This window comes from Tamandua tetradactyla, chromosome 1 (assembly GCF_023851605.1).
Source record: "Tamandua tetradactyla isolate mTamTet1 chromosome 1, mTamTet1.pri, whole genome shotgun sequence".
Taxonomy (NCBI): Eukaryota; Metazoa; Chordata; class Mammalia; order Pilosa; family Myrmecophagidae; genus Tamandua; species Tamandua tetradactyla.
This window is the reverse complement of record NC_135327.1, coordinates 18,838,502-18,864,730: the sequence shown is the minus strand read 5'-3', so window position 1 is coordinate 18,864,730 and position 26,229 is coordinate 18,838,502. Positions and strand designations below refer to the sequence as shown.

General features: G+C 38.4%; 2 protein-coding genes and 1 long non-coding RNA gene across 26 annotated transcripts in view; 2 read left to right on the top strand and 1 right to left on the bottom strand.

The window, feature by feature from the left end:
* The window catches only part of RALY (RALY heterogeneous nuclear ribonucleoprotein), a 144,104-nt gene extending 135,335 nt beyond the window's left edge, over nucleotides 1-8,769 (top strand). Inside the window, exon 10 of one of the 2 annotated variants that reach the window (XM_077110877.1) lies at nucleotides 1,714-8,769. The gene's annotated coding sequence lies outside the window, so the exon portion shown is untranslated. The remainder of the gene's footprint in view (nucleotides 1-1,713) is intronic. The other variant, XM_077110896.1, reaches the window with a different exon arrangement.
* EIF2S2 (eukaryotic translation initiation factor 2 subunit beta) lies at nucleotides 1,665-19,569 on the bottom strand. The gene is made up of 9 exons (XM_077110824.1): nucleotides 19,377-19,569; nucleotides 14,356-14,533; nucleotides 12,684-12,787; nucleotides 10,574-10,709; nucleotides 7,355-7,455; nucleotides 6,754-6,902; nucleotides 4,504-4,560; nucleotides 2,770-2,855; nucleotides 1,665-2,144 (listed from the first exon to the last, which is right to left on the bottom strand). The coding sequence occupies exons 1-9, from the start codon at nucleotides 19,389-19,391 to the stop codon at nucleotides 1,969-1,971; spliced, it is 1,002 nt and encodes a 333-aa protein (XP_076966939.1). The 5' UTR covers nucleotides 19,392-19,569; the 3' UTR covers nucleotides 1,665-1,968.
* A 46-nt stretch (nucleotides 19,570-19,615) lies between these two features.
* LOC143642507 (uncharacterized) overlaps nucleotides 19,616-26,229 on the top strand; it is a 145,466-nt gene continuing 138,852 nt past the window's right edge. For 5 of the 23 annotated variants that reach the window (XR_013155699.1, XR_013155698.1, XR_013155697.1 and 2 more), the window contains exons 1-3: nucleotides 19,616-19,765; nucleotides 20,039-20,143; nucleotides 20,485-20,551. This is a non-coding gene — a long non-coding RNA (uncharacterized LOC143642507). Of the gene's footprint in view, nucleotides 20,371-20,484; nucleotides 20,552-23,124; nucleotides 24,682-25,348; nucleotides 25,995-26,229 lie in introns of those variants that run through there. The other 18 variants (XR_013155712.1, XR_013155716.1, XR_013155721.1 and 15 more) reach the window with 12 other exon arrangements.

The following is a 26,229-nucleotide window of genomic DNA, read 5'->3' as shown; positions in this document are numbered from 1 at the left end:
ACCCTACAAGATTAATGCAGGGAAGGCAGAGGTAGTTGACAAAATTCTGTGTATTTTATACCTCTTTGAAAGATGTCCACTCACTCAAATATTTATGGAGAACCTACAACTTGCTAGGCATTGCTTCTTGGAAGTTGGAGTACTTGAGTGAACAAAATCTTTGCTCTGAGCTTATGTCCTGGTGAGCTGGGGGTAAACTATCTTAATACCATGGGCAGGGGCCTGAAGAAGTATGAGTGACCCATGTGGGTATTTGGGGAAAGCTTTTTAGGCTTTTCTGTAAATTAGAGGTGTTGGGGTATGGGGTGGTAGAATATGGATTCAAGAGAGTTTTCTAAAGATTAGCAATATAATGGCATGTTTATATTTCCTTAAGCAGCCGGGGAACTTTTTTTTTTCCCCTGAGTTGTCTTTTGGCTTAAGGAAGAATGACCCTCAATGCTGTTTCCTAAGACAATTTCCAACATAACTCTGGCAACCTGCCAAGTTGTAAAGTTTGATGCCTTCCATAAGGAACCCACTAAGAAATAAAACACACATACATATAAAAGCAACAGAGTGCTAATTACGTAAGAGATACTGCTCCTTGCTTTATTCAAATTGCAACATCCAACATTACAGCTTGTTCTTCAAACTCAAAATACCTTCAGAAACTTGGGTTCCCTGCAGCATTCCATCGAGTAGTTGAGTAAAACCGAGGATTGTGTGGATATAGACACAAGGGAAGTGGATCATAAACAGCAGTTGGATTCATCATGGTAGAGGTGACAGTTCAGCCAGCGTGGCGTCCCCTCAGTAAGACCAGGTTGAGGGAAGCCTCCCTGCACTGCTTCATGGCCAAAGTGTTCTACGGCACTTGGTATATATTTGAAAATGAATCATCAGTGATTAAAAAACATGGCAAAAATACTCAAGGCCTTGTGAATGCCCCAGGGCTACTTAGGAATAGTCTAGCAAGGAGCTGTGTATATATGCCCTTATCCTATTAAGTGCATGCAAGGCACAGACAAGATGATCTTCCCCCGTGATCCAAGGAAAAACACCCCTGACTGCTAAATCCTCAGTGCGCAGAACTGTAGTCTCCAAAAGTACCATACAGGCAGTGCCTCTTGGTTTCTTATAGTCACATTTAAAGTTGTTGTAATGTAGAAAATAGAAAAGCATTTGTGGTAGGCCTTTTTCAAAGTGGAAAAAAGAAAAGCTGCTTCTAACACCACCACTGGTAACCGGAAGCATCCCCTGGTCTGCACAAACCACATCACTTCCTTGTCAACAGGAAAGCCCAACTAAGGTTTTTCTTAGTGTGTTTGTTACAAGACACTTAGAGGCTATGCTTTCAAGACCCTCTCAGTGAGAGTACCTAGTACCTTGCACTCATGTGGTAACAGCTTGTAGGTCTTGGCAGTGAGGCAGGAGCAACAATCTTCAACATAAAAAAAAAAAAATTAGGTAATCATTCCCCTGGACACTGAAAACAGGCAGTTCTTCCACACCTCAGACTCAAACTCCACTCTCATGTGAAGTAGTCTCTACTTTAACTCACGAGAAGCTAGCTGCCTGTTTCTAGGGACAGGTATAGAGACCTCACCCAAGTCCAGATACCCAACTCTTTGCTGAATTCACCAAATATAATTAGAGAAAAGAAAACCGAAGGACAGGCCAAGTTGAAAGAATCATTGTTATAATAACTTTAATTTATTTTGCATTTTACAGAAGTCTATGAACGATTTTAAAAAAGCACCTCCTTACCCATCACACGTTTCTCTGACAGTTGTTAAAGTAGGCAACGAGTATATCAACAGCTTGAGCGTCGGCATCTTGCAAGGATTTCACAGACCGACCAACCATACGCCAAAGAACTTGGCAGCTTTTCTATCTTGTTTTTAATAAAATGGTATATCCACTCTTGTAAACCTGTCCAGCCAAATCTCCATAACATACTTTGCAAAATCGGCGGCGATTAGCAAATTAGTTAGCTTTGGCACGGAGCTGTGCTCGCTTGCCCGTGACCGCCTGGAAGCCAGTTTTGATGCTGGCAACAGAGCATCGAGAATGACAAGTTTCGCACTGTAAGAAATAGAGTCGGGTGTCCTTCTGCAGGATTGTGTCTGGTGATCGGCACGTGTGGCAGGTGACGTATTCCTCTGTGGAAAAAGCAACACATGACATTACCTGGGGGACTTCACTGAGCCCGAGGTTTCTTCCCTCTGAAATACATTTAGTCCACTAACTCAGACTGAAGCAATAGATTGATTACCTGGGTACCTACACCAGGGAAGTTTAGCTATTCTAGGGATGAGGAAACAAGCTTCTGCTATGATGTTTCAGGCACTGAAAAAGGAAGGGTGGGCATCGGCAGGGGACTCCAAATGCCCAATAAAGCAGGGAAGTTGCCAGCTGTCTACTCCCGGCTTTATCAACAGGTAAGCCAGTTGGGGGGAACTTAGTAGGTCTCCAAAATGGGAACAGACACGCCAGTTTTAAGTCATGAAGAAGGTAACAAAGGAACCAGGCTAGGTCTGAATCACAGATGGGCTTCTCTGACTTGGTCTTAAGCCCTGGAACCAACCAGCAGCCTCAATCAACTGGGCTTTCTTAGGAAATTCAAGCCATCTCACCGCACACCCCTGCATCAAGGGCTAAAAGGCACGTTCTATCATTTTCCCCAGTTTTAAGGCCAGCCTCATTATAAACCACCAACAAAGGGCTCCCCCAAAACAATGCAGCCCGATGAGAACATTTCAGAGTGAAATAATAAATTAGACTTACTGATATATCTTCTCAAGACATTCTCTATCTGTTTCTGTTGAAATCTTCCTTTAATTACAAGTTGGTTATTACCATCTATAGAACCACTATGAAAGGGGGGGGAAAAATCTCCATTAACATTATTTTTTCCTGTAAGAAAATGAATTAAGTCCTAAGCACCAAATGTTTTGACTCAGTCACAGGTAAAAGTATAGCTGAAAATGTCTTAAATTGATTGTGGTAATGGTTGCCCAACTCTCAGAATATACAACAAAGCCACTGAATTGTACACTAAATATGTGAAGATGTTGACAAGCACTTTTAAGAAAGCAATCTCTGAGTAAGACATTCTCATTTGTTAAAAATTACAGAGTGAAACAAAATTCAGCCAGATTGAGTTAAATTTATATTTGTTCTGTATCATCATAAAAACTAACATTTGCAAGAACCTCTCCTGTGAATTCTCCTTGAACTACAAGGGTTTAATATCCTCCATGAACTGGGGTAACTCTTAATCTTCAGGTTATGGTGATTCCATTACTTAATGTAGAAAATTTTTTTTCATTTACTGTCTGTCAGGATAAATTGTATTTTCTCAACAACCCTATACTATTTAACCTGACCATAAATTCACTGGCCAGTTTGCTATAATTTACCCCACACCTCTATAAAAAATATAGACTATTCTCACAAGTAGGAAAAACATTGCTAGCTTTTGCTCCTTCAAGTTTATACAAGTTAAACAATGACTGTTAAAAATTTAAAACATGACTTCCCCATAACTCTTTAACCTCACAGCAAGTGTGGCAAATTACAAGTGTATGAGTTGGTTCATACAACCAACTGTGAACTTCAGGGAGTTAGGAAGAAAACAAGAGAGCACCTTGGTTATCTCTGTACTACCAGTAAGACCTAGCTTTTTAGCCTTTTAAGAGCTCAGCCTCCAGAGAAAGAAAGACCTGAATTTGTATCTTGACTGTGCCACTAACTGGTAATGTGACCACCTGCAACTTCACTTCACCAAACCTTTACCAAATCTGATATGACTGGAAATTATACTAATTTCTACCTAACAGGATTGTTGTGAAGATTGAGATGGTACAAACAGAACGCTTGGCATAGTGCCTGGCACAAAACAGGTGCTCAATATGTAAGCTGCCATTATCATAAGTCTGCATTACTTATTTTTAAAAGGCCATTCAGCTTCCCAACACCTGTAGCGGTCAAACTCCTGGGATCCTAGCCTCCCTGAATAGGGATGAACTGGCTCAATGCCTTTAGTAGATAAACAGTGTAGACCGAGAAATAGCTATTTTATCATGGATCCTTTCAATGGATTCTCTTATGCCACTCAACTCACAAACTGGGTTTCTACAATACAGCCTATTACCAATTTAGGGAAAAAAATTCATTCTAACTTAGAAAATGGCTTCCTCTGAAATCAGAAAACATTTCATATTCCATAAAAAGACCCAAGAGAGTTCACATCAGTGACTGGAAACTCTAAACATGGCAGTGCCCTTTGGTACTCACTTTGGTTCACTAGCAGGCCTGCTGTCAGCTCTGTATCTATTCCCAAGCAGCCAAAAGCCATTCCACAGAAATGAAGTAATTTAGCTCCCTTCTCTGGCCTAAAAGTTCCTCTGATAATCAAGTGAATGTTTTCTAAGCATATTACATATCCTTTTTAAGTTAAGAGAAGTTCTTATGAAATGTCCAATAATACAGTGTATAAATATGAATGCATTTTTTTACCTTGTACCCAATTCAGCCAATAGAAATGCAAGGAGATGTTTAGGCTGACGATGCAATCTAAAAAGAAAGAAAGTGAAATATTACAAACCTTACCTGGTTCACTATTTCAAGCTGTGATTATTTAGCTATTAGATAAACTTAAAGGGGAGATTCAGCTATCTACCAGAGATGTAAATAAAAATAGGAAAAACTGATTAAAAAAAAAAAGGCAAAGGGATGAGAAGTTTTAAAAAAAAAAAACCTCAAGAGGGCGGGCCACGGTGGCTCAGCAGGTAAGAGTGCTTGCCTGTCATGCCCGAGGACCTGGGTTCGATTCCCGGTGCCTGCCCATGTTAAAAAAAAAAAAAAAAACCTCAAGAATAACTGAACCAGATTTCAGATCAAAAGATTTATGGTCAGCATGAGAGGTAAAAGTCATTTATACCTAACACTTGCAGATTAAAAAAATATATACACTTTAGAGATGAAATTAAGTATCAAATGAAATATACCTGGATGTCCCCTATAACATTCTCTATCTAATGTCCATCTGAAGTGAAATAAGGATATATATGTTATATAATTTACTCATATCCATAAAACAATACATGTTATTTATGAAAACATTTAAGTAAATGTCTGGAAACATGGACAGGAAAGGTAAATAGCAACTTTAAGGGATCATGTCTTCCTCTAGGAAGGAAGAGGAAAGGGATCAGAAAAAGACAAACAGATGGCCTTAACTGTAACTATAAAACCTTTTTTTAAAGAAATAAAAAGATCTAAAGCAAATGTCTCAAAAATGTCAATATATACTAAATGTAGGTGAAGAGTACTTTGTTGTTTGCTAGGCTAATCCCTAAATATTTCCTTTTTGAAATGCCTCATTTAAAATATGTGAAAATAAATAAGAATATTTCAAGAAAACACTTACAATAGAGGAAAAACTGGAAACTGGTTAAATTATGATATATGGTATAGCTTTTGAGAACAAGATAGGTCTATATTAAAAAAAATTAATATAAACTAAAAAAACGGACAGTAATGTAATTCAACATTTTTATTTTAAATTCCATATACTCTGGCACTGTTTGAACCTATTTCAAAAAGCAGGTACTAAATTTCCTCTTTCCCACTGGAATCGAGGATGTCAAAGAGAAAGTTCCAGCCATGCCAGAAACCTTTAAGAAAAAGCAAAGGAATTTCGCTGAACTGAAGATCAAGCGCTTGAGGAAGACGTTCGCACAAAAGATGCTTCAAAAGGCAAGGAGGAAGCTTATTTCTGAAAAAGGTAAGCACTATCACAAGGAAGATGTACAGAACCAAGATGTGAATGGCCAGAATGGCAAGAAAAGCTGGTAACTTATATCTACCTGCAGAACCCAAATTGGCATTTGTCATCAGAATCAATATCAATGGTGTGAGCCCAAAGGTCGAAAAGTGTTGCAGCTTCTTCGCCCTCGCCAAATCTTTAATGGCACCTTTGTTAAGTTCGACAAGGCCTCAATCAACATGCTGAGAATTGTGGAACCATTTATTGAATGGGATACCTGAACCTAAAGTCAGTGAATGAAATGATCTATAAACATGGTTATGGCAAAATCAGAAGCGGATTGCCTTGACAGATAACTATTTGATTGCATGATCTCTTGGTAAATATATCTGTATGGAGGAACTGATTCATGAGCTCTCTATTATTGGGAAATGCTTCAAAGAAGCAATTTCCTGTAGCCCTTTAAATTATCTTCTCCCAGAGATGGAATGGAGAAAAAGATCACCCATCTCTAAAGGGGGAGATGCTGGCAACAGGGAAGACCAGATAAATAGGCTTATTAGAAGGATGAACTAAGGTGTCTGCTATGATTATTTTTAATAATCATATTAAATTAATTAATAAAGTGACTGTTCCCAAAGTCGGAAAAAAAGTAGGTATTATAATAACAAAGGTATCTTCTCCCAAATGTTGGTGAAAATATAAGGAAACAGGTTCCTGCTGGAGTACTATATTCAGCCCCCTCATGATTCACTCTCATTGGTCACCACTGAATGAACTTTTCTGACCTCTAGGTGCCCGGAGTAAACGAGTGTTGGAAATTTAAATCAAAAGAACTGACAGACAAGAAAGAACTGTAACATCCTTCAATCCAACCCCTATACCAATGCATTCTCTCTTTTTTTTTTTTCGCAATAAGGTTCTGTTGGGATATTTAACACACTTAAAACTCTGGGACTCTGGTATTTGGGAAGGAGCCTTACTGGTAATCAACTTACAGTTTACAGATATCTGTAAAGTTGACAAAAGAAGTTTTCTTGGTTCCTACTCGGACAACCTGTGGAGGTTTCATGACAAATTTCCTTTTCTCTCCAGCAACCATATCTGGATTCTTTTCCCTCATGATGTTGAAAACTCGATTCAGTAACTATAGAGATAAAGAGCACATTCTTTGCAATAGCATTCGAGTCAATTTTTGCTTTTCACTTTAAACAGAGAAAACTGAACTTTTTTACTAAATATACATATGCATCATCTCATGTTTTAGAAGCTGTTTGAGGGCAAGGACTCCATCCCTATCCCTAACCAGGTCCTAGTGCATTATTAATGCGCAGCAATGCAATGTCCAAAGTTAAATGAATGAATAAATCCCTACCAATTCTGCTTTTATGGGAAAGTGATATGTGGAAAAGTAAGATTCTGGAAAGCCCAAACAATCTCCAGCTGTGTGACCTCTCTGGATCTGTTTTACCATTAATCTGTACTTCAATGGCCCTTCCCCATTGAGATGTTTAGGGGGAGAAGGGGGAACATTTATCTTACTTTTCTTTGAACTCTAATGAAAAGCTTAACCCGTTTAAACAAGAGAATTTGTCTTACCTCCTCATATGTATAGTCTCTTTCTGATCCAGCCCAAGCAGGGCCTGTCTGGTTACTGAATGAGATACCATCATCTTTTTTGCTCTCTTCATCTTCTAAAGCTGCAGATAACAAAGACTGTAAGAATGTGGGATGGGCCCTGCTATAGCAACAAAAAATAGAAAGGAAGGAGCAGATACAGAGAAATGAAAGCCTCCAAGACAGCTACCTTCACTCCCATAACTGCATTCACAATCTCCTAAAGCATAAAGGTACCAGGGCTCACAAACATTCCTTTTTTTCTTAAAGACAGGATGTTATGACTTTCATAAAAGACCCTTATTAGAGACTGCTCTAATTAGGAATTTTTGTCAACAGACACACTGAAATGTTTCTTGATTTAACACAAGATAAAATAATGCATAAGGATCATTAGAGGAAACTTTTGAACCACTTCAACATCCATATCCATAAAAACCCATCTGCCAATTATATTAAAGTTTTCCAAAGACCCTAAAACACAGAATAAAACCACACTTTTAACAAAACATGTAAAAACCTTACCAAAAAAAAAAAACATTTAAAATTCAGTTACCATAATTTTCTGAAGTTTTCTGAATTAGATTTTTTTGAGACAAACATGTTTATTTACTGCAGTTTTTCAGAGCCTTTAAATACTACCATACCAATCATAAAAATAACAGTCATAAACAGTCAGTACTTAACGAATATATCAACTTTATATTCGTAAGGACTCTATGGGGTGGGTGCTATTATTTTTCATATGAAGAATCAAAGCCACAGAGAGCAAAACTTGCCAAAATTATACAGCTAGCAAATCAACTTTGAGGGAAGGATCCACTACACAGAATTTCAGAAATTTTTTTTTTATTAAAAGAAGTGTAGGTTTACAGAACAACCATGCATAAAACAGAGTTCTCATATACCACCCTGTTATTAACATCTTGCATTAGTATGGTACATTTGTTGCAATTGATAAAAGAATATTTTTATAGTAACACTAGCTATGGTTCACCTTAGGATTCACTGTGTTGTACAGTACTATGGTTTTTTTTTGTTTGTTTGTTTTTTAATTCTAGTACCACATATACAATGCAAAATTTCTCTTTAACCACTGTGGAGACCCAGGGCCCAGGCTCCCCCTCTACATTAAGAATAAGCTGCTGCACACAGCTGCCTATGTGACTGGGACAGAAGTTAATGGTCAAGTGACTTCCTCAAGGAGAAAAGAATATACAGATAGTACTGTAAACCACTTATCTTGTAAAGCATTAAAACATGTTATTAACATGCCCTGACATGTTAATAACAAATCTCCAAACCCCTGGAACCCTGTTCTCATACCTTACAGAATGTCCTTGTCCTAAACTGTTATAAGCTGCCCCTTGCACTCCCCGCATTTGCAGAGCGCTGACTTGCATTATCTAGATGTCTATCACCAAAAAAATCTCCCGTTTATAAATCCTAATACAACTCAAATCTGACTCCATGGTTAATTTGTTCTTTGGTCTTGGGGCTGCGCTGACCCGGGCCCTTCAAGATCTAGGTTGCAACAACCATATTCAAATATATATTTCAGGGCTATTAATTACATTTACAATGTTGTGCTACCATCCTCAACTTCTTACACCATCACTTTTTTCCTTGTGATACTTAAATAAATCAGTATTATATGGGATATAGTCTGGGAAACATTCTAGGGGAAACTGTATGGAGGAATGCTGGGCAGAATGCTGCAGAATTTTTTGTATTTTCTCAGTCATAGGAGACAGGTATTATAATATCCCCAAGAACAGGAAGCTCTTCCTCACAATTCAGAGGTCAAGAATGTTATTACAGGCCCATGATTTGACAGTCTATAGAACCTAGTCTTCCTTCCAAGAAATTTACTTCCATTTCTACTAGGTAAGTCTTTGATATTTAGAAACATTTTGAAAAGAGAGAATAAATCCTAACATATGCTGTGTCAAACATAATTTCTATGTTCAAAACCCTTTTATAAACTTTTCATATGGCCTCAATCACATTAGATAAGCCTCAATTCTGACCATAATCAGATAACCAAGAATAGCAATAGCTTGGCTAAGTTCCTTGCTCATACTAAAATTGCATTCTTCTTAACAGGTAGTGCAGTAAATAGTATAATAAATGACCAGCAAACATGTAAAATGTTCAGATTCTCTCATCAACAAATAAATTGAGAGTGATGAAATATTTTTCCAACCAATTAAACTGGTAAAATTTAACAAGCCTGACAGTGCCAGGGTGGCAAAGGTCCTTAAATGAATTTTGGTGAGAAAGTAAAGTATTGCAACATACGTAGAGGAAATTTGGCATTATCCACCAAATTGAAAAATAAAATGTGCATATCCTTGGGGTTGGTCATGGCTCTTGTTTATAGTTTCAGGAAGTTCTCCTTTGTTCTTTCTACATTCTTTCCTGTAAGATGGTGGGCTGTATATTATTTTCCAGTTATTCTGTCTTTACAATACGATTACACATCCTCATTCATTGATGTGTTTTACAGTGTCTCTCTCAAAGGAAGAGTAACTTCTCATCCCTCTGACACCTTGGCAATGCGATTTATTTTAGCCAGAGGGATGTGAATGAGCAGGACACATGCCATGATTGAGCAGAAGTTTAAAAGCCTAGGATTGGCTTCACTAATTCCTACTTTCCTTCTGCCAGGAGACAGAGATAGAAGTTGCTCCTTTGGTTTTAGTCATAATGGAAGATTTCAGAACTTCACCTGATGCCATTTCAATAGTCGTTTATTTCAGTCTACATACTTCTCAAAAATGTCACCATCTAATATTTTTCCTGAAGATTTTTCTGGAAACATAATGCCTCCTTTGGTTACAGTTCTGGCTGCACTCCTTTAAACCAAAACTTGGTCAAAGATGGGAAGACACTTTCTAATTAATTGCCTGACCTGCCATGTCTCCAGCTCCCTTAACTTGTACTGGGCTCTGCAAGCACAACAGCCCTGGAGTCCACCCCTCCAGAGTTTATAGGTTTTTAATGTAATCATAATTGCCAAATTCTTCCCCAATGAAATCTCTAATCATCACTATCAAGTAAAATGCCATTTTCCTTTCATCTTCTATTATCGGGCAGTGGGAAGAGGAGCAGGAAAGAATAAAAAAGGAGCCCGCATCAAGGAAACTAGTCCAAGGCCTGAATAACCTAGAAATGAGCTGTTGAGTCCCCCAATATTACCTTCATCTTTCTCTAGTATTTCATCCTCATCTGGGAACTTGACATTTTTCTTTTTCTTCTTTTTATTGCCAAGCATAATGTCAAGGTCGTCTTCTGGTTCAGCTGGTTCTTGAATATCACTTTCAATCTTTAGATCCTAAGAAAATTGAGACGAGACTCACCATATTGATACTGGGTTTATTCTTTTAAAAAACAACATAGGTGGTAACATGTTGGAGGAAAAAATAAAATCTGCAAAACTGAAGTTACAGATTAGAAATATTTATCACAGGTATGAGACACTCTTTGACATTTAGCATGGAAATCCCTCAGGACACTTTTGTGGAATCTATCTATTCTCTACTATCCCTTCTTTTCTTCTTCAGCCTCAGCCTCTTATTATAGTTATTTTCCATGTTCCCAAACTAAGCAGTCAGAATCCCTTGGAAAACTTTAAAAGATTCTTAAATCACCTCATTAATAATCTTCAGCAGGTATGAGATTCCGGAGTACTTTAAAACAGAGCTTATCACAGCCTTCTAATGAGTCATAAAATACCCTAGAAGACCAGAAAGAGCCAATCTCCATATTCAGCCTTTTATTTTCTCCCTCCTCTCACTGGCTTATCTTACTCCCTGCCCCAAAGTGCACTGTCAACATTACCTATCAATTAACATCTGTTTTGTGTGTGTGCCTGCATCCTGAATTACTGTGACAAAGGCTACAGGAATTTCAGAAATCTTATCAGCAGGAATAAGAGAAAAGTTGGAATGAGTGGGAGTAACTGAAGACTTGGAATCCCAAACCCAGCTGTGTAGTTTGGGTGCTGGTTCGGCCATTAAAGACCAACCTGTCCATATATGTACCACATAGACAGGAAATCAAACCCTGACCTTGTATCTAAGATAAAGGAGAAACTTAGAGATGCTGAATATAAACTAGCACACAATAGCCAACTTCTAATTCTATACTATCCCAAAATGATATACTTGCAAACTGCAGCCAAGATACAGCTAAAGGCAAAGAATAGGAATAAGTGGTTTTTCAGGGTTTTCCATACAGGTAAACTATATAAAAAAAACTTATGATGGGAGAATTACCCTAGACTTCAAAAACATTTCAGCTTCAAGTTAACATTATATCTTTATGTTATAACTTTAAAAGCACTTTTCAACAGAGAAAAATTACCAATAGCAATTTTCAATAGAGAAAAATTATAATAAGAGTAGAGCTTATAAAGTGATTCTTCAAGATAAAAGCTAATAAAGAAATCAATAATTATCAACAAAAATTGCCTTGTTAATCAAGACTTTCTGTGGCATATACCTGATGTGTCACCTTGTTTGCAGGTAAACTTTAACTCCATTTGTTTGTATTATCTGAGCATTTATCTACCTCACTTCCCTACAATAGCATAAAGAGAAGAGTCCTCAAGCAAGGAGAGAACAAGATGAATCCAGGTAAAATCATCTTGTTTTTAAGGACTCTGGATTATCTCTGAGCTAAAATAACTGTAATAGCAGGTAAAATAATAACTTTGAGATATTTGTATTGGAAACCAATCCAGTAATAAGTCAAGACAACTGCAGGATCTAAACTCCCTTCAGGATCACAGAACTCCATAAAATGGGCCTGAGTGCTCTGGTTTGACTATAGCCACACATCAGCCACCAACTGGCAGAGGCTGGGGTTCATTCTTTGCTGCTCAGGGGTACGCCCCTAAGTCTGTATACATTTAACATACTACCAAAAGTTAAACCGAAAAAATCAGAGAAGTATTTGCTCCACAGGGTTTCTCATTCAGAAATATCTCTACTCGGGCCAAACAATCTCAGAATGATTAAGGACAAGGAGCATTTTGTGATCCTGTTGATGGCACACATTACAGTAGATATGACCTAAATTGACATTTTTAAAAAAATTTATTTATAAATTGACATTTCTTAAATCATAATTCCTTTAATACGTAGACTCACTCCAAAGAAAACAACCTATATAAGTTGTGATTAAGCGATTAATAACAAAGCTCTAGCAAGAGAAGAGACAAAAAGTAAAACACATCAGCCATTAGCCAACTTTCAAGAGGTCAAATTTTACCTTCAACAAGAAAGCAACAGATGTTTAATACTACCTTTACACCTTCTTCAGCTTCATCAATATCAAATATCTTTTTTGTTTTTTTCTTCTTTTTCTTTTGATTAAAAAAATTCAAGTCATCTAGATCATCAGATGCATCTAAAAAGGTAGATCACGGATTAACAATTATTTACAACAACCAGCAGAAGGCAAAGCAGCAAATTATGAGTTAAACCGACAGGCTGAAGCTATTATTCAAGCCAATAGAAGAGAGATCAGGTATTAATACAATAGTCCCTCTATAACCACAAAGGTTAATGGTTCTGAAAAACTTAATGGCATTTCAATTCAAAACTTTGTAGGGAAAATCTGGTTAAGTGACCATGTTGGGATTATTTTAGTATACCTAGCTTATCATTTCCTTGCTTTAAAAATCTTCAATGGCTCAACAATGCTCACAGGACAAAGGTCAGGGCCCTAACACAATTTCCAACTCTTCAGCTTTATCTCTCCACTTCTGCCTAGCCCTTCACCCCTATCCCCGAACCTCCACCTGAACTACCGGTACAAGCCCAAGTGAAGTGCTTCCAATTATAAATGCAGGGTGATCTTTACTTCTAGGCCTTCACATGGGCTCTTCCCACACAGGTCTTATTACTGCATTTTACAAAATCTTGGTCAGAAGTCACTTCTACCAAAAGCCTTCTGTAAGTTTCAGTCCTCTTCCCCGCACCTGGGTTAGGGCCCCTACAAGTTGCTTGGATAGTACCTTGTACCCATCACAACTAAGTTACTTATTATTGGCTTACTTGTCTGTCTCCTTACTAGATACTGAGGTGTAAAGCCTTATTCACTTAAATCCCTAGTGCCTAATTCAGCAATTTACTGAATTATTCAATTAATGAAAGCCCTTATCAATTATATCAGATTCATTAAAATAAGGCTATACAGTAACTATGAATATCAATGAAATTTTAGCCACAATAATCAGTTCTTTTCAACTGTTTTCCATTTACTGTCCTGTTGTACATAAGAATGTTTCAGGATCTGTCTGCTACAATGTTTTTCAAAAAGCAATTATGATTTAATTTTGTCTTGTTAGAACAGGAATGATACTCCCTGCAAGTTTGTTTTGAGTATGTACAAGATGCTTAGCTCATGATAGATGCATTGAATATTAGTTCTCTCTATCCCCAGCAGTGTCTCATATTCAACAAACATTATTAATTATATTTACTGAATCATTTATTTTTTCTCAAATACTCAAAATGTGTCTATATTAGAGCACAAGAGTAAAGCTGAAGATGAGTAAAAAGAATAAAGCTAATGCCTAACCCCAAACATTTTAGCCTATAATTTAAACCTCTTTGATGTATTTTTGGACCTGTTCAGACACCAAACTACCTATCCCTGTCTTAGTATTTCCTGCCTACGCTCATAAAATCAGCATTAAAGTGAGAGAAGTTATTTGGCAGGTAAGACTGGAAAACCAGCCCTGAGATGAAGAAATTTCATCATATCTACAACTTTTAAGTTCAGTGGGAATTTACCTAGAAGAAGCCGTAAGAAATCTAGCAAGGTCCAGTGCACACACAGTTTCCAATGCCCTTGCTGTCATGGAAACAGCCCTACTGGGATGATAAGTGACTGCATGCACATAATCTGAAACACTAGTGGAAGAGTACCAGGTACCCCAGGACAATGACCCTCTCACGTCAACCACTCACCCTTTTTCCTACTGTCCTCTTCATCAGCTTCCACATCTTTGTCCTCAGTTGGCTCTGGCTCCACTTCTTTTGTTTCTGAGGGTTGGGTTTCTTCTGTCTGGGCATCTCCTTCCTCATCTAACATAAAGGGCTTCTTCTTCTTTTTTTTCTTCTTGCTCATAGTAGGATCAAAAATCATCTGTTTAAAAGAAAAAGGGGGTAAAATTCAGTGATTGTCTTTAGAGATGCTCACATTCCAAAGATACTGTATCCTCAGAAGGCATGCTCTTATCCTGCCCCCCCCCCCCCACATTCATGTTATTTATTAGTGCAGGGCTTGAGGGCTCTAGGGGAGGAGAGGGAAACTCAGACATAATACAATATTCTTATGAAGAGCACTGTAAAGGAAAATAAAGCAGAATAAAAGTTACTAGGGTGGGTGTGCTCTTTTATATAGGGGGTTCAGGGAAGGTTCTACTGCTGAGGTGACGTTTGAATAAAGATCTGGAGAGTGAGCCATATATATATATATGAGGAAAGAACATTCCAGGCAGAGCAAATAAAAAGGTAGACCCTGAAACTGGAGTGTGCTTGATGTGTTCAAAGAACAGCCAGGAAGTCAGTGTAGCAAAAAGAGCAGGAAATGAGTTTGGAGAAACAAGATGGAAGCCAGATCACTTAAAGACTTACAGAAAAAACAAAAACTGTCCATCCAATTTTGGATTTGTGTCTGAAACATGCAAATACCTTTCAAATTTGTAAGGTATCACAAGAAACAGCAATGTTACATTTAGTTTCATGAGCAAATTTGGAGAGGTTATAAATCATGGAATTCTGGGAGGGAAGCTTTGTAATTACGTGCACGAAGCCCCTCATAATTTTACTGATGAGAATACCAAAGCCTAGGAAGGTTGTCAATTTTTATTCAAAGCTCATGACCCAGGGTTGTTACACCAAAAGACTTGTTCTGACTAAAATATATATATTTAAGGATATATTTTCATATATATGAAATTTCATATATATATATATGAAATCCTTAAATTCAGACAAGCCTTTCAGGAAATAAATCAGCAACCCCTCGTATAGCAAATCCCTAAGAAAAAAACTTCTATACAACACTTTCTTTTTGTTTCTGGGAAAACCTTAAAAGTTGTCTTAGGTTATTTTTTTATCTAATGTCCACTTTAGAACAAGTAAAAATCTAATTTATAACTTGAGACTGTCCCGATCACTTTAAAAAAAAACAGATACTTATTATTTTAAACATATAGGGCAGAAGCCCAGTGGAAACAGCAAAGATTTTTAAGTCAAACAGAATTTGATTCAAATCCCAACTAATTTTTTTCTCAGTCTCTTATCAATCTTTGTCCACATCCTACCATGCTTAAATTTCTCATTTTGCACAGGTTCTGCCCACCAGACTATATTCAAATCCTGACTGTGGCTCTTGTGTTACCTAAGTTCTATCCCTTTCTGTGCCTCATGTGTTAAGCAGGCATCAATAGCAGAACCAAAACCAACCTCACAAAGTTATTAAGAGGATAAAAAAGAGTAAATAAATGTAAACCACTCTGCACAGGCTGAAGACACAGGTACTCAATTAAGTGTTAGCAATTAGCATCATATTTATCTAATGTCTTACAATTCACAAAGCATGGTTTCTCTTGATTTCTGTCACTGAAATTTCATCAGTTTAGGTCTAATTCCTAAGACATACATGAAACTCTAAAAAAAAAAAAAAAAAACCCCCCAAATTGGTTATATAATTAACTTAAATTTCTTTATGTTCCAACTATATTAATGAAACAAAGCTACATTGAAACCAAACTATATAGTCTGTAATAAATTTAAGTAGTTATTGTCCTCACCCAATTCAGAAATATCCTCAAAGCATTCTGGATATTTACACAGCCTTATTTCAAAGTTATTCTTCCCTACCTTAACAAGGATCTAACTGCATAAATGAATAATTCTCAAATGTGGTCTATCTGAAGAACATTATCCAACGAATTTAAAACATTCCTCTAAGAGGAAGTTGACTCATTACTGCTGACCTGCTAGGCCTTGGGTCACCCAACATGGAATGCTGCAGTCTGTTCCTTATTCCTGAAACAGGACGACTTGGCAAAAGGATGGACAGCACTCCAGGCACTATAAATGTGGTCGTCTGGCAGGGCTTACAATTTATTTATTACATTTTTTCAAGAATCAAGTTCCCTGGAGTATTAATTGCCAGTTAGCAGTTATTCAATAAGACAAGGTGAGGGAGGACAACCTAACATTGCCTGTCTTATTCCTTGAAAAACATTCGAATTTGGGTTTACAGGGAAGCAGTTTGGCTGTAGCCTAGCAAAAGTTACTAAACATATAGGAATCATACACGGAACTAATTAACATTTCTCAATTACCACCTCCAATGTACTAGATAATTAACATATAACCCATAGCCTGTTTATTCACACCAGCCATGCAAAGAGGAGTTTAAAAATAAGGAAACCAGGTATCACAAAGCAGTGCCTGAGGTAGACTTGTCCAAAGTCACAAAGTCATATTAGTCTTGACTAAAGCTGACTATATCCCAAATGTTCTGATTATAAGACTAGTTTGGATTTGAGAAGTAAATAGTTGCTGACAGTGCAACTATTACAGAAAACCATAGAATCACTTGTGTTTTCTTGTGTTGGAGAAGGTGAGGAAAAGGATACAATGAAATGACTTCAACAATAAATTGAAGTGCTTCATAAAACTGGAAGCCTACTCCCACCTACTAAATCTTACCCAAGATATCCGTTTTATGGCTATGCCACACCCAGAAAGTGGATGTAAGTTACAAAAGAACCCAGAGAGGCAAGGCATTGATCTCCATTCTTTCAAGAAAGGAGAACAAATGCTAACAGTGTTGTCAACTCTGGGTGATAGGATTCTGGGATATTCTTTTTTCCTCTTTGTATTCTTCTGTGTTTTATAAACTTCATAATAACCACATTCCACTTTTAACCAGAAATTTTTTAAGTTTAAAGTTTCTTTTGCACTTGTACCATACTAATGAATCCATATTGTGTCAAAATTAGATGTTCTAACATCTTGTGAAAGGGGCTATGGTAAACAATACTTAGATATTGACAGCACTTTAAAAAATGGTCTGAAAAATACTAAATGCCTGCTGATTAGGAAGGGATTCCCCCCCCCATTAGGTAGCATTCATATTTCAAGGATACTACTTTACTCAACTGGTTCTACAGTCAGTCCTCTGCTTCTTTTTCCATCTCTACTTGTCAAAATCCTGTTCACCCATCAACAGTGCATTCATATTTTAATCCCTCCAAAATCTGATACCACTGTTAGAAATGATCTCTTCAGTCATGAAAATCGCTATGTTAATGGCCTTATTTATTTCTTCCTCTTGTAGAAACAAGCAAGTTCTGCCTTGCATTAGTTATATCCTACCCCCCTTAAACCTCAAATGCTCTACCATCTGAACCATACACAGAATAGGACCCCACAGTATCTTGCATTGCATAAGCACTACATTTGCTAAATGCTCTCTATGAAAAGCTTGAAAAATTAATACAAACAAAACATCTGTGAAACACTGCCAACTCTCAAAACTTCTGAAATACAGTAATCCAGAACAATGCCTACCACCACCACCAAGAAAGAACCATTATTTACCCACCTACCTCATTTAGATTCTCACCTCATTCAGTAGCTCAGTTTCTCTCCAAAGCTAGTGAGAGCCTCCTAGTCATCCAGATGGAGGCAATAATATTACATAGATTTGGAATTCTATTATTGGTTCAGTCACTTATTATTTGATCACGGCATTATAACCTCTCTAAGCCATAATTTTCTCATCTTTAAAGTGGGCATAATACACCCATCTAACAAAGTTGTTGCAAGAACCAAATGCGAGACAAGTCCCCTTCAGAGTTAAATCCAAGTTCCTTAACTTGGTTTCAAAACCCTCCATGATATAGCCACAACCTAATTTCAAGCCTTTACTCCTTAATTCTTTGTCAAATTAGAGAATGCTCCACTTTTTGAGCACTTTTTTTTTTTTTTTACCTTTCTAAACCACTCCTTCACCCTTTGAAGTCTTTCTGCTGCCCAAGGAAATCGTTCAAAGCGTACTTCAAAAGCCAAGTCTCTAGGAAATCTCGAAATCTGTCTTCCTCCTCCCTAGGCCCTATAGGACAAGCACTTAAATATTTCTAGAAGTATATATTCTTTATGGGCTCTTTTTTTGGGGGGGGGATGGTGTTCACCGGTAAGCAGGAGCTCTACCTCCAGATTTAGTCAATACCTACTTATAGCACTTATATTTATATTAAAGCCGTTTGTTTTTACATGAACTGGAATAAATCTAGCAAAGTGTTTAGGGAAATTCTCTGAGGTACAAGCACGATGGCAGGAAAGGATCAGCCAGCCTCTAATCCCCAACTTCCCGTTCACGTCGCTGAGTTTTCTGATAAGAAAAGTTCAGGGGCAAAGAACCTTTCCGGGCAAGTCAGTCGCTCTTTGAGGGTTTTTTTCTCCTTTATGTTCTCCCCCTTGTCATTTTAAGAATTAATAATTGAAATGAGAACAAGAGCGGGATACCGGCCCGGACAAACCAGTCTACAAAGTTTCTAACAAGGGCGCTCCCGCTGGAGCCAACAGAGGCGTCTCTCCTCAACTCCGGCGCCTAACGAGGGCAGAAGTAAAGGCATGCAGGGGTCGCCAGGCCCAAGCTCGTTCAGTCGGGGCTTTAGCCGGTCATTCCGGCCCCCTCTAGGGCGGGCGGCTCAGTGTGTGCTCTCCATTCCGGAAACGCCGGCCACAGGGAAGACGCCGGCCTCAGCGCCACCACCCTGAACGTGGGTGCGGCCAAGCCCGTGGCTCCGGAGTCCTCGCCGGCTCTGCCGCTGTGGGCAGGCTTAGGCCCAGCTGCCCCACATGGCGGCGGCCGTACACTAGGCCGCAGGCTCGGTCTCCCACACTGGGATGGATCTGGCTCCCCCCCTCAGTCCTTCGTCCTGGCGCTGGGCTCGGGTCCTCACCTCGTCCCCGGACATGGCTGCTGCTCGAGTGGGATCGTCACAGACGGGAAGTTGGACAGACGAGCCTCAAGCCCCAGCGCCAATGTTGCTCCTGCGGATACCTCTCCCACCACCGCACTAGGTTCTTGCATCAGCGAAAGGGAACGACACTCCACCCCCTCCTCCCAAGCACCGGAAGTGCGCCTGCGCAGGGCCCACCAAGGTGCAGACGCGCGGAAAAGTCAACCTAGCATGCCTCGGCTGGCGCGAGTTACTAGGCGACGCCGCGGCGCCGGGCATGCCGGGACTTGTAGTCCTCCTAGAAGAGGCTTGCGCTTGTGCGGTAGCCGCCAGGCACTCCGTGCGTGACCCCGAGAGCCGTTGCCAGAAAGTTCTGTGTTACCTGCGGTGTACGTTATCTCAGCCTTTCGCATAGCAGTGAATTTGCACTGTTCTTCACTGTTTGTAGAGTGAATTCGGTACTGTTTCCGCCTGAGTTAGGGCGGCGGTTAAAACTCAGTATGAAGTCTATGGGGTTTTAGTTTTCCCGCTACTGCCGTCATCTTAGCCGAGCTGTGTTTTAGTGTTTGAGTAAACACTAAACATAGTTGGGGCTGGAGGCACGCACTTTACCGATAGGTTTTACTTGGTGAGAAATTTTAACTTATCTGCTGGATTTCCAGTTGGGAGATCGAAACCAAAACGTCACCTGAGGAGAAGCGGCGTGGTACGAGACAGTCTAACCGGAAGCCTCAAAGCACTTGTTTACGAATCCGTGTTTGAACACTGTGAGTGGATCTTGCCACTGTCATTGCTCTCCAGTTAAAGATCACCAGGAACACCCCGATATTTGTTTGTATGTCTGAATACAAACAAAACGAAGACATACCAACAAAACCAACTTTGTTCAAACCAACCAAAGTTGGGCTTATTGTCTTCCTGGAACGAGGGAGAACACATACCATGAGGAATAGCCGAACTTCTCAGGAAGACGCTATTGGAAAGAACTCTTAAGGTTTTCTGTGGGCATGTTCGGTAATTTGGGGGAGGGTCGAGGAAACATGCTTCTCTATGACAGGAAGTGGGGTAATTTTATGATTGGATATTTTAATGATTCTTATCTAATAAGGGAGAAGAACAAAGTGAGGCGAAAGTTGAAACTGATAAAGAAGCAATGGTCGCTCATATTAGCCAAGGTAAGAGGATAGTTGGTCTTTTTTTTTTTTTTTTTTGTGGTGGGTACAGTGTTCTTGGTTTTGTTTGTATTCAGACATGATTATAAAGGGTTCTTGTTTTTGTTTTGATCCATCCTGCCCAGAATGGTCCTATCTGATGCTGTTTTTTTGTTTTGTTTTTGTAAAATTGTTTGAGTTCAACAGGACAGCACCTTCTACTGCCAGCCTACCTCCCAGCTATCAGGGGCTGCATTTCTCCTCACTGTGCTTCATATCACTTATTGCAAATTCTTTTCTTTGGGTCTCAAAACAACTGCCGGAGACAATTCACGAGTATTTCCCTGATCTAGGCATGTCAGGTAAAAGTAGGTCCCTGCCTCCAAGGAACTTAAAGCTTAGTGAGACAGATACATTATTAGCCCCTCTTTCCAGATGTGGAAACTCTGCCTTCATGACATTAATTAGTTCAAAGTTATACATCCAGCAAATTGGAGAACCTGGGAGTCTAGTGCAGATAATTGAATGCTAGAGGCTACCACTTTAACACCTTGAGAATCTGCATTCCATAGGAGGCTGAGCTACTGCAGCTAGACCTAAGTCATCTCCAGCTATAGATACCTGTGCATACCAGACCAATCAATAGCAGCAGTATTGACATTTAAAAAAAAATATTTTTATTGAGATATACTCATGCATCATACAGTCTATCCAAAATATACAATCAGTAGCTCAAAATATCATCACATAGTTGGATATTCATCACTATGGCCATTTTTAGAATGTTTGCATCACTCCAGAAAAAGGAAGAAAAAGAAAAACCCATGCATCCCATACCCCTCACCCCTCCCTCTCATCGACCACTAGTATTGCAGTCTACAAAAACAATTTTTTTACCCTTTATCCCCCACCATTATTTATTTATTTTGTCCTTATTTTTTTACTCATCTGTCCATACCCTGGATAAAGGGAGCATCAGCCACAAGGTTTTCACGTTCACACAGTAAACATTGCAAAAGCTATATAATTTTACAGTCATTGTCAAGAAACAAGGCTACTGGAGTACTGTTCAACAGTTTTAGGTATTTTCCTCTAGCCACTCCAATATACCATAAACTAAAAAGGGATATTTGTATAATGCGTAAGAATAACCTCCAGGATAACCTCTTGACTCTGAAATCTCTCAGCCACTGAAACTCTCATTTTTCTCTTCTCCTTTTTGGTCAAGAAGGCTTTCTCAATCCCATAATACTCCTGGATCATCCCTAGGAGTCATGTACCGTGTTGCCAGGGAGATTTACACCCCTGGGCATCATGCCCCACGTAGAAGGGAGGCAGTGAGTTCACCTGCCAAGTTGACTTAGGTTGGTTGACTTAGAGAGATTGGTCACATCTGAGCAACAAAAGAGGTTCTATGGGGGTGACTCTTAGACATAATTATAGATAGGCTAAGCTTCTCTTTTGCAGAAAAAAGTTTCACAGGGGCAAACCCCAAGATCAAGGCCTCAGCCTATTGAATTGGTTGTCCCCACTAATTACGAGAGTATCAGGAATTCTTCAGATGGTGAAGTTGAATATTTCCTCCTTTCTCCCTGGTCCCCCAAAAGAACTTTGCAAATACTTTTTTGTTCTCTGCCCAAATTACTCTGGGAGATATCAGGGCATCACACTTACCTGTACAGACCAACAAGATCTCACTCCCTAGTCAAGAGTCCATGTAATTGTAGTATCCAAATAAACTGACCATACAAGTTAAATTAGATAATATGCTACAAAAAATATAAATTGTGTACCAAATGAAACTTCCCTTCCTTTGGTCTCGCACAGAAGTTGAAGTTTTAAGATACAGACCATATCATCTTTTACCCTGTATTCTGATTTATCTTAGTCCTATTCAGATCAGCTTCATTCATATCTTTATTCGAAGTCTGATCACTTTTTCAACTTTTTTAACAGTTGCTGTATGAAGTAATGCTGACGTTTATAGTTAGAGTTTTTGAGCTCTAACTCTGAATCTCAGGTGTCATACAAATACCAAAATACCAGGGAACAACTAAGTTATACACCAATAACAGTATTTCAGAATTTAGAAATAACAGTTACAACTACAGTCACAACTGAAACTCTATGGTATGGGCAGATAAGTAAAAAATATGAATAAGAAATAAACTCATAATAGGGGGAACAAAGGTTAAAATAAATCGAGTAGATTGAAATACTATTGGTCAATAAAAGGGAGTGGTAAGAGGTATGGTTTGTATGAGTTTTTCTTTTTTCTTTCTTTTGCTGGAGACATGCAAATGTTCAAAAAAATGATCATGGTGATGAATACACAATTATGTGATGATATTATGAGCCATTGATTGTAACCATGTCAAGAATGTGTGTGTGTGTGTGTTACTTATTATAGAAATATTTAAAAAAAAAGATTCAGCCTACATGTTACTTCTTAAAATAAGCTATAATTTCCCAAAGGGAAATAAAATCTATTCTTTTATTTATACTCATTTTCTCTATTACAGCCCTTATATCATATTGTAGCTATCTTTAAGAATATGGAGGGCAGGTCTGTGCCTTATTGATCCTTTTCTTCCCAGTGCATAGCACATATTTGTGAATTCGAGAACTCATATAGAGACATGACATCCAGGTTGAAAGTCTCCCTTGCAACCTGGGAGAGGACTCCCAGGGATGAATCAAGACTTGGCGTCATGGGATCAACAATTGCATCCTGACCGAAAGGAGGAAAAGAAATGTAATTGATAAAGTATTAGTGGCAGATCCAGTTCATATAGAGTTGAGAGGCTACTCTGGGGGTGGCTCTTATGCAAACTTCAGGTAGACCTTGCTACCTATCATAAGCCGCCAACCCCCAACCAGGACCAGTCCAGCCAATCCTAAAAAACACCTAGGGCAATATATAAGATTCCACAAGGGTTCCAGGCGCTAGAGTAACTTTCCAGAAACCTACAACCTCCAGATGGGTCCCTAGTCCGGATAAGTCCCGAAACCTAACCCAGCCTCTCCAGAACATTAGATAGTTCCATCTCCCTACCCCATATAAGTGATAGACCCTTCCAATATCAAAAATTTAGAATTGCCATAGCCCAAACACCCCTAAAGAGAGGTATGGAAAGATCAAAGGTGATGGTGGAATTATACGTAGAAGATAGGACTTAACAAATATGAATGCTGAGTCATTAAACTAATACCTCTTTTAGCTTCCAGTATTGTAGAGCAGCTAGAAGTAAAAACCTAAAATTGTGAATTTGTAACCCATGTCAAAGTCTGATATGTGTTCTACAACTAATTGTGGTGCTGTGCTTTGAAATTTATAGCTTTTTTGTATATATGTTATTTTTCACAAAGAAAAGAAGGAAAAAAAGTTGATTGTGATGATAAAAAAGTAATTTAAGCCTTTTAGCCTCCTATATTCTGGAGCAGCTAGAAGGAAAAATATGAGAGGTTCGTGTGGTAGCCCATGACAAACTCTGGGATCTGTCCTGTAACAACTTGTTGAAGAGTGCTTTGAAAACTATTGCTTTTTTATTTCTTTGCTTTGTATATATGTTAAACTATACAATTAAAAAAAAACATATGGAGTGAAAACTTTGAGCACTAATAAGTATCTTGCAGTAGTCTTAACTTCTTGAGCATAGCTTCCTTTCCCAATGGAAAATGGGAAACTTACCACTTATATTCTGTTTGGAATATTTGGGTGTGAACAGTCTGGAAAGAAATGTGCTCTACATATTCCCTTTATGATTCACTATAAAAGGTGATAACATTATCCTAGACAGATCAGCAGGCTCTCAGAAAGAAATCATTCAGTGCACCTTGTACACACTTAGTAATTTGGGTTGTGAACTGGGTTTGCCCATCTTTCTCCTTTGCCCTTGAGAGACTTTGTAACCCCAACACCAAGTACAGCAACTGCAAGTTATTAGAAGCAAAATAAATGCATGCACAATAATGCATGAATTAATAAATGGTTTTCCTCATCTCTAAGATAATTTAAGCCCTCCCTTTTAAAATATTTTCAGGTGGAAATTGCTCTTTAAAACCTGTTCTGACTAACTCTGCCTATTTTAATTTTACCCTTCTTTGTGTTCTTGTAATACTTATCAATAAATATGATTGATTGAGAGTTTTGCCTGTGCTATGTTGTACTGTTTTGTTTTAAATTTATTTTGATTATCAAACCAAAACAACAATTTAAAATGAACATTCTTAACATACAAATATTCCATGTATGGTGTACAATTAATGGCTCACGATGTCATCACATAGTAGTATAGTCATCACCATGATTATTATTTTAGAACGTTTGCATCACTCCAGGAAAAGAAATAAGAAGAAACTCACATATTTCATTGACCACTAGTATTTCTATCTACTCAATAGATTTTTAACCTTTGTTCACCTATTTTTTCCCATACCCCCCTACCGCTCCCTTTCGTTGTTCACTAGTATTACTCAATTTATTTTAACATTCGTTCCCCCCATTTATTTTTAAACCATATTTTTTACTCATCTGTCAATATCGTAAATAAAAGGAACATCAGATGCTAGGTTTTCACACTCACATCGTCACGTTGCAAAAGCTGTATCATTATACATTCAACTTCAAGAAACATGGCTACTGGAACACAGCTCTACAGTTTCAGGCATTTCTCTATAACCTCTCTGATACACTTTAAACTAAAAAGGGGATATCTATAAAATGTGTAAGAATAACATCCAGGATAACCTCTCAAATCTGAAATCTCTCAGCCACTGACACTTTGTCTCATTTCTCTCTTTCCCCTTTTGGTCAAGAAGATTTTCTCAATCCTTTGATTCTGAATCCCAGCTCATTCTAGGATTTCTGTCCCACGTTACTAAGGAGGTTTACACCCCTGGGAGTCATTGCCCACATAGCAGAAGAACGGTGAGTTTGCTTCCTGTGTTGGCTGAGAGAGAGAGAAGCCACATCTGAGCAACAAAAGAGGTTCTATGGGGTGACTCTTAGGCCTAATTTTAAGTCTTTTTGTGGGAATAAGTTTCATACAAACAAACCCCAAGATTGGGGGCTCAGCCTATTGATTTGGTTGTCCCCACTGCTTGCTAGAATACCAAGAATTCTCCAAATAGGGAAGTTGAATTTTCCCCCTTTCTTGCCATTCCCCCAAGGGAACTTTGCAAATATTTTTTATTCACTGTTCAAATCACTGTGGGATTCATCAGGGCTTCACTATGGACGAACTTACAAAATCTCATGCCCTATTCAAGGTTCCATATACTTACGGTGTTCAATTAAACTGTCCATATAAATTATATTAGGAAATGCACTAGTCAAAATAGAAATTTTGTACCAAATAAACATCTTTTGCTTTAGTCTCACCCATAAGTTAAAGTTTTAAAATATGAATTACCATCTATTTTCAACACCCTGCACTATTGACATTCCTTTGTTCTTCCTCATGCAAACACATTTTTTTTTTTTTTTTTTTTAAAGGAAAGACAGAGAGAAGGAAGGAAGGATAGAAGGAAGGAAGAGAGGAAGAAAGGGAAACATCTTTTAAACATTTTCTTGTTTTATTGTATTTTGTTTCTCCGTTTTCGTTACATGGGCTGGGGCCGGGAATCGAACCGAGGTCCTCCGGCATAGCAGGCAAGCACTTTGCCCGCTGAGCCACCGCGGCCCGCCCCACATTTTTTAA